The 9103-nt window shown below is 44.8% G+C and overlaps 1 protein-coding gene across 1 annotated transcript in view; it reads right to left on the bottom strand.

Annotated features, from left to right (window-relative positions):
• Positions 1–9103, bottom strand: part of MYH9 (myosin heavy chain 9) — a 97641-nt gene that overhangs the window by 38965 nt on the left and 49573 nt on the right. The window contains exons 6-11 of the mRNA XM_039486902.1: positions 8056–8148; positions 7233–7296; positions 6452–6550; positions 4550–4693; positions 2473–2568; positions 286–404 (exon numbers count right to left, since the gene is read on the bottom strand). Of these exons, the coding sequence (XP_039342836.1) occupies positions 286–404; positions 2473–2568; positions 4550–4693; positions 6452–6550; positions 7233–7296; positions 8056–8148 (615 nt within the window). The remainder of the gene's footprint in view (positions 1–285; positions 405–2472; positions 2569–4549; positions 4694–6451; positions 6551–7232; positions 7297–8055; positions 8149–9103) is intronic.

A 9103-nucleotide genomic window follows, 5' to 3' on the forward strand; every position in this document is an offset into this window, starting at 1 on the left:
CAGCCAACTGCCATTTTCACATTTCCTTATCACAGGCCGCACAGTCAATATACATGGGAAATAAGAGCTACCTCACTCTGCACCACCACCACCACAATCTTCTATATACTGTAGATCACTGGAGCAAATACTAAAGCAGTTTCCACACTCCATTGCTTACATATCTCATTGCAATTATCTGAGTCAATTAAGATGCTATCTGAGGTTATGGAAGTCTTTAGTGCTTACGTTAATCTTTAGTGCTATGTTACTACAAGGGCTCACTTCCTTCTGCAGAACACATACCTGCTCTTTAGTCTGAGCTTTCTGGACGTAGTCTCGTCCCACCTTGATACGAGGGGTGAGGATTCCCCGGGTGAAGTCGGTCACATTGATACCCAAAAGGTGGGATACTTTCTGAGCAGCTAGAAAGGAGAAGAGGAAGCAAAGAGATGTTCACTTTAATATTAATGCTCCTTTTGCCTCACGGAGAAATGACAAGAGGAGAAAGATATTCCTGGCAATCTATCCCTTAGAGAGTCAAATACCAGCAATGAATAGCTCTTAACTGAACAGGTTAATGAGACAATCAAAGAAGAGATCTAAAAACACTGGAGTGTGTTCAATTGCTTCAGGAAACACAAGAGTAAATTTTAGGTGATACTACAGGACCACTGGCCTAGTGGCACCATCAAGTTAACTGCCTGCACCCATTTTGAGGATGCATCCAAGTAGCTGAAATACACAAAAGGAATCCCAGCTAATCAGACTATCTGCACTGGCTGAATGGCCTCTTCAGGTAACTGTAATCAGTGTACGAACATTTCATCTGGTATGAGACAGTCCCCTCCCCTCTCTGAAGGGAAACCATTTGAAGTGGATTTGCTAAATCGTGACATAATGGTTGAAGGTATAATCCAAAGGCCATTTTTTGTTGTCCTCAGCAGCCTCCTGTCTACTGGCCTCTGACTACAATTAATCGATTCTAAGTCCAGAATTATGATCATCTAGTCCGACGTCCTAAGTAACATAGGCCATAGAACTTCCTAAAATTATTCTTAAAGTTTTCTTTAAAAAAAAACCAAACAAACTAAAAAACCCACAGCACATCCCATCTTGATTTAAAAGTGGTCGGTGATGGAGAATCACCATAACCCTTGCTAAATTGTTCAAATGGTTAATTACTCTATTAAATTTATGCCTTATTTCAATTCTGATTTTGTCTAGCTTCAACCTTCAGCCATCGGATTATATTGTATCATTCTTGCTAGTCTGAAGAGCCCATTATTAAATATTTGTTCACCATGTAGTTACTTACAGACCGTAATCAAGTCACCCCTTAACCTTCTCTTTGTTAAGCTAAATAGATTGGGCTCCTTGAATCTATTGCTCTAATGCATGTTTTCTGATCCTTTAATTATTCTCCTGGCTCTTCTCTGAACTCTCTCCAATTTATCGACATTCTCCTTGAATTTTAAGCACCAGAAATGGACACAGTTTTCCAGTAGTGGTTGCAAATACAGAGGCAAAATAATCTCCCTACTCCTACTCTAGATTCTCATTTATGCATCCTAGGATTGCATTAGCCCTTTTGGCCATGGCATCACACTGGGAACTCATGTTCAGCTGATTATTCACCACGTGCCCCAAATCTTGTTCAAAGTCACTGTTTCCCAGGATAGAGCCCCCCTATCCTGTAAGTATGGCCTGCATTCTTTGTTCCTAGATGTATGTTTACATTTAGCCATACTACAATGCAAATTGTTTGCTCATGCCCAGTTTACCAATCCAGATTGCTCTGTCAGTGAAATGTCTGCATTATTTACCACTCCCTTAATTTTGGGGTCACATGCAAACAATGATGCTTGTGTGTTTTCTTCTAAGTCATTGACAAAAGTGTTAACTGTAGAGTCCAGAACAGATCCCTGTGGGACACCAATAGAAAATGCACCCACTTGTACCCTTTTTAAATGGGGCTATGGAGAGAAGTCTCCCAAGCATGCACCAACAGCATGCTAATTACACCTATTTAGGAGAGAACACTGTAGCTAAGGTAAATGTATCATTTACCCATCACCGATCTGCCCACTCAAGCCTGATCAAGCAGGATTTTAACTGAAACAGACTACTGAAGGTTTATTTCCTTAAATCCTTTGAGCAAGGCGCATGATCTAGGCTGAGAATAGATTTTATAGGTGTTCTCATACATCTGACCGCAGCTGAACACATTCAGGTCACATGGCAATAGTATAAAAGTTTCAACTAGTTACCATGTTCACTTCTGGTCCAACACCACAACATTGCCACATTCCTGCCCAAAGGTGGCTGCAGTTCAGCACTGAATAAAATGATTTGTACATTTATGTTTTGTTAAAGAACTTGGGCTGCTTTGGAAAGCAGAGAACTTTATAAAATATGATCCCTTATCCCCTGCATATGTGATAAGAAGCTCTTGTAGAGAGAAGTATTGGTTGTTTTTGTGGGATTGGTTACCTGTATTGTCTGGCATAGAGGCTTGGTCTGTGTTGCGCTCTTTCTTGAAGGCTATGTTGCCAAGCTGAAGAACACCCGAGATCACTCTCAGCAGACCTTTTATAGAGCAAAGAATTAAAATTGCATATTAGCAATACATGTAAAGAAGGTCTGAGCAGCATGCACTGACTTTGTTCCTGTTCACCTCAGGCATCAGATTAAGAGGATGAAAATTTCCATTGTGTAACAGTAATCATTGAAAAGGCCACGCCAGTATTAGGGTGTGAGCCAGTTCAGGTTGGGCAGATCTTTGTTCTTTTCATCCAGCACACTTTCACCTCCCTGGCACAAGTGCTATAAGGTCTCCATTTGTTGGAACATATGTAGCATAGCAGACTGCAGGTATCAGGATGTCCACTGAAGTACCTGTACCACTGTGGACAACATACCGAAGCACCCCCCTTAGCCCTTTCAAGAACCAGCATCAGATGCTAGAACAGAGGGAGAATTTTTAATACTGAATATTAAAAAAAGTGTTGATCTGATGCCATCTTCATCTCAAGTCTCACTGAACAGCAAGTTTGTTAGTGGTACTAAATAGTTAGCTATTATTATTCTACTTCCTCTTCAAGTGGTCTCCCCCTCTATCTACTATAGCACTAGCTAGTTTACAGGATCTCTGGCCCACATGTCCACAGTGAACAAAGCCTCCACAGATATTATTTCAGGACTGGCAGGAAAGCAGCACACATGCACTCACTGAATCTGGAGACCTGGCACTCAAACTGAAAGCTTATTTTTTATATTGTTTCATCTAAAAAGACTTTGCATTCAAACCAAATAAATGTACTGTTCAACCAGCTGCCATATGTATGTTTCTCATAAGCCTAAAAGAACATTTAAACATCTTTCACACCCTGAACAGAGAAGAAATGGCATTCCATGCATCTCTGCAAATGAGCTATTGGAACCACTTCCATTTGCCAGTAAAGATGTACCCTACAGCATAATTTAAAAAGTGGACATCAGGTCTCTTTGGCCATACATTAGGTTGCCAAATCCCTAACTAGACCTCAATGCAGAGGTGTCTTTTCACCTACACATTGACTGATTCAGGAACTGGAGGAGGACTTAGTCAGAGGCTAAGTCTACACCGGGGGGAGGAGGGGGGTCGACCTAAGATACGCAACTCAGTGTATCTTAGGTCGATTTACCTCGCCGTGAGGAGGCAGCCCCCGTCAACTCCGCTTCCACTTCTCGCCGCGGTGGAGTTTCGGAGTCGACGGCAGAGCAATTGGGGATCGATTTTATTGCATCTACACTAAACGCGATAAATCGATCCCCAATAGATCGATGACTACCTGCCGATCTGGTGGCTAGTGTAGACATACCCTGAGATGAACAAAGGATACTAAATTGAGACGTTTGACACTAGAGAGAAGACAAAATAACTGAGTTTTGGCCACTCTTAGAAAGTAGATGGAGGAAAAAGGTGCCTTAGAAAAGCCTATCACTATGGTATCTAGATGTTGGACAATATTACTTTCTGGTTAGCAAGCTGTGCAGTAAGCTGGAGAGAGGTACATTGCTTTGTGCCACTGTTCACAACTAAGCGACTCTAACCATTGGTGGAGTAGATACCCCTATGGCTATGGGCCCAAGTTGAGAAATCTAGTGTGAACAAATGTCTTGCAATACATCCCATAGAAGGCTAAGTCTTGCCTCTGGCAGACTGCAGAGTAGAGGAAATTCTAGAGATAACACCATGAAAGGCACCCATGTGAGAACCGAATGAGGACTTTACAGGTAAGCACTATGTATAGCACTCCAACAGATTGGGAACAAACCTGGAACATGGCAGTTTGTGCACAGTGACCTGCTGCATTCTGCATTAGCTGAAGCTGTGCTGGTGAATTTTGAGATGGGCCACTCCCATACCACCACCAGCCAACTTGATACCACTCAGATACCACTAATTGATTTGTGTAATTGGTATACTAGAGACTGCCTTCCCCTCATGTGCTTTGAATACGACCAGACTGTTCCATTCTTTTTAATCCTCTCCCATGCATTTCCAAGCCCTTCATAGGATCCATACCTATCTGCTCATCATCTGGGATGCTCATGATTTTCATTGCCTCCAGGGTCTCCTGAAACATATCCTTGTCTTGCTGACCCGGGATCGTAACATGACCATTTGAAAGGAATCTGTACTTGTTGTAAGGCTCCAACAGCAGATCAGCTTAAGGGGGAGGAAAAGACAAGGAATTATTGTAGTCTTCATTATAGGTAACAAGCTAGCATTCTTTTAGGCAGTTGAGAATGTATGCTTTCCCAGATCTACCAAAATGAATTACCTCCTTTGTACAAGCTTCTAAGAAAGTCAGTTATAACCACCAGAAGTCTTGATTTGCCAGTTCCAGCTTCTTTAAAAACACTTCCAACCATCTCCCCCCGACCCCCGCCAAACCATCAGCATGGAAGTCAACAATACCCAGCAGAGACAAAGACAAGACAGCTTTTGTTTTTCTGGCCTCTTTCACTAAAGCAGCAATCCCCAAACTTTAGCAGGTCATGCCCCCCTTACCCCTGTGCATGCCCCTCCTGCCACTGGGCCGCAGCTTGGGGGGACAGGGCCACAGACAGGGGTAAGGGGCTGAGGCTGGAGCCAGAGCTGGGGGTGAGTCTGGGGCTGGGAAGGGAGCTGTGGCCAGGGGGCAAGGCTGGGGTGGAAGCGGAGCCGCAGCCAGGCAGCTAGGGGCCTTGCCCCCAGCCTCGGCCCAGGAATGTAGCCACAGCTAATGGCTGGGGCCAGCGCTGGTCTGGGAGCAGAGCTGTGCTGAGGTTGGGGATGGGTCCAGGTGCAGGACTGGGAGCCAGGTGCAGGACCGGAGCATAGTGGGGGCAGGGAGGGGCTGGATGGCATTCCCTCCCCACCCCCATGGGGGATGGGGCTGGCCTTGGCCCCACTGCACCCCCCACCAAATGTTCCTCCATGCCCCTCTAGGGGGGCACGCCTCATACTTTGGGGACCTCTGCACTAAAGACTCAGGGTTCAGATTTTCAGATGTATTCAGGAGCGTAAAGATGCATATAGGCACCTAGTGAGATTTTCAAAAAAGCACCTAAGCAGGTTAGGTGCCTGATTACCTTTGAAGATCTGTCCCTTAGTTCTTTTCCTGTCCCCAACAAGTGAAAAACAGTCTTGGTGGGTGAACCAGGGTTTATGTTTAGATCAGTTATCTTATGTTTTTCTTGTAGCAGCATTTCTGTAGTTACAGATCAGAACGCTCTTCTGCCCAGACTATTTTTTCTTTCCTCCATCCCATCCCCCTGGCACACTGCCAAACCAGCCACAGTGGTTCTTGGATCCTACTTCCATTAGGAGCAGAGACTGCCCTGCAACTCCGTTCAGTTTCAGGTATCCTGTTTGTTTCAAATCAGTTATGGAGGTCACCACGCAGCTCTAGGAACAGTATGTTCTGCCATTAATGCTCTGCAAATGGTTATGAAGTGAGTTTTCTCCCTGCCCCCCACCTCTCCAGTCTGTCTGCCCTCTCCCACGGCAGCGGCAGGCCCGAGTTTAAACTGCTTACTTCACAGGAATCTTAGATTGAGATCTTGAATTATTACCCTAACAGAGCACAGGCACACCTAGTGCTACATAGGTGCCAAATGTTATTCTATATTTTGTTAAATTGCCAAGTTTACAATAAGATCGTTCCTGCCCTGAAGAACTTGCACTGTATTAGATAAGACTAAACATGGGACGAGACAATAGTTCAGATAAGGAAGGGTGTGGAGACATCATTGGCAGGGGTACCAATGCAGGAAGGGAAAGAGTTAAGGAGATGGTTGAAAGGAGAGGTCCTGGTCAGCAAACAGTGGGAGGCAGTTCCAGTCTTTAGAAGAGGGGAAATAATAGGGCCTAGACTGCAAGTATTTGGAACCATTTGGCAGTTAGGGGAATGGGACCCTAGTTACAGCACAAGGTACTCACTCTTCAGGTGCTCCCCTGCCCCAGACAATAGGTAGTAGAAGATATGGAAGGTTCGCTCATCTTTGGCTTGACGGATTGCACGTGATTTCTCCAAGAGATCTTTATAGAGTAAAGGAACAGCAGAGAGACTAACGAGTAACTTTCCATTCCACTCTCATCTGAGGAAAGAGTCTCTATTTGGTGTCACTACCCTTCAAGCTGGTTGGCGTGACAGGCAGTTTAGTGCTCTGCATTGACCTTTCAAAGCTTTGAGTAGTGCCATAGGCCGACAGCAACCCACCCTTCAACAACCTCAGTGGCTGATTAAGTTTAAGATGCGCTTCTGGACTCGTGAGTTAATCCTCATTCTAAGCGTAGGACCAGGATGCAAGACTGAGTTGTGAATAAAAGGGAGGAAAGACATTTGCCACATTCCTCATTTACCCTGGGTAAAACATGAAAGGGTCATGGAATCCCAAGTCTACTCAGCATGTCACAGCTTAAAATGCCACTTCTATCCCATAACATTAAAATTATTTCATCCAGAAGGGATTCTTGATATAACCCCAACATAGGTTCTGAAATGCTGTACCATTTAAATAAAGAGATTCCTTTCTCACTTGCAGACAAAACTAGAGATCTTAACAGGGATCTCTCTAGCCTAAGTCTAGGGATCCCTCGGACTTCATTGCTGTTGAGGTGCAAGAGACTATTTGGCTGTATATAGGTAGATAGATATGCATGTTCCCATTCCCCACACCCTGTAAATTATTTCTATTAAGTGGTTCCGTGCAAAGGATACAAGTCTCAATATTGGCTCCCACAATGTAGCCATTGACATCAAAGTTGATTCTGATGAACTTGCCCTGAGAAAGAGATTAGCAGAAATATTAGTGTTATCTTATGCTATCACAGCTAGAGCAAAATGGTAGAGGACCCAAATAGGTCTTTCAGCTCCAAATAACAATTACCAGCTAAGACAAATTTTAAACAGACCACAAGCCCAGCCAGCTCACAACACTCCCTGATTATGGAGCGATTTAACATCCTTGACACCATAAATTACTCCTATGAGAGAAAAAGGTCCATCAAACTACATGGTTTTAGATTGCCTTGGCATCAGGAAACATGTTAAGTTTCATTCTGAAGTGGATCCTCTCCACCTCAGTTCCAGGTGCCATAAATAGACACAGCATTCTAGATTGACCACCATCACAGCTCAACCACTCTTCAACCATTTACACTTCAACTTGGTTTCAAGTGTAGCTTCCCCATCCCTTAGAAGCTTTCTAGTGCCCCCCAGAATTAATGCAATATGGGTCACTAATCTCTCCTTGGGAGAAAAATGAATTTGATAGACTGAAACAATGGCACAGGGAGCCCTGGGAAAGGTTCAACATCTTGCATTCCATCTTCAATCCCATCAGTCCTTTGTGGATAATCCAGTGACAAGTGAAAACTGTGTCCCAGTTTCACTCAAGAGAAACAAGTTACAGAAAAGAACATCCCAGGACTTCAGATCAGGCACAAAAGGAAAACAAGACTCCCACAACTCATTCAACTAGTGGCTTCTCCCCTCTGGAACACTGGGGACACCAGAACTCATGCAGGACAACAATACTCACAAATCTTGAGGAGTTGTCATTCTTCACTGTCTTGGCATTTCCAAAAGCCTCCAGGATAGGGTTAGCCTGAAGCAACTGCCTCTCAAGCTCTCCCTAGACAGAAAACCAAAAAGCGGATGAAGACAGCAGCTTTTAACACCTTAGCCTAGAGGGTCCAGGTTTCATCTCACATCAGCTTAGCATCTATGTAGAGAAGCCACATTAGGGGAATATTGCCAAAAATCTAAACAAACATTTTAGGGTGCCACTGATTCTTCTTTTGGCAAGACTGAGTTCATTTCAGTATGAAGAAATATTTTCTCTTCCCCAACCAGTCAGCATCAGTGCAATACTTCCCTCTTCTGGTGCTGGATTTCAGTTACCAGTAGGCAGTCCTGTAAGCTTCTTGCCTAAGGCACATCCCCCAGGCTTTCTGGGGGCAATGAGAAAGGAATGTTCTTCCCCCAGGTCACATCCACATCCCAGCAGCATCCTGCCTCCCAGGCGGAAGAATAAAACAAACCTGGCATTCAGTTGGGAGGGAGCCCTGGATTCTGCACAGGATGAGCTCACCAGTAATAGAAGATCAGAACACAAATCAGTTTGTGGGTGTCACAGAGTGTGGGGGAGTCAGGGCCCTGCACCCCTCACTTCCTGCGATTTACCGTGACTCTCAGCCAGCCAGTAAAACAGAAGGTTTATTAGACAACAGGAACACAGTCCCAAGCAGGGGCTTGCAGGTACAACCAGGACCCCTCGGCCAGGTCCTTCTGGGGGGCAAGGATCTTAGACCCCAGACTTGGTGTTCCTGCCTCTTCCCAGACAGCCCAAAACTGAAACCAAAAAGCTCCAGCAAGCTCTCTCCCCCTCTCCCTTTGTCCAGTTTCCCAGGCAAAGGTGTCAGCTCGCCCCACTTCCCTTCCTGGCTCAGGTACCGTCCCTGACCTAAAGTCATCCCCTGCTCTCCCATCCCCCATGCAGACAGTTCCAGTAAAACTAAATGGACGTGCCCGGTCAACCCACCCCGCTCCCTACTGCGTCACAGTGGGGTTTAGGGAGAATAATCTTT

This window comes from Mauremys reevesii, linkage group 1 (assembly GCF_016161935.1).
Source record: "Mauremys reevesii isolate NIE-2019 linkage group 1, ASM1616193v1, whole genome shotgun sequence".
Classification (NCBI taxonomy): Eukaryota; Metazoa; Chordata; order Testudines; family Geoemydidae; genus Mauremys; species Mauremys reevesii.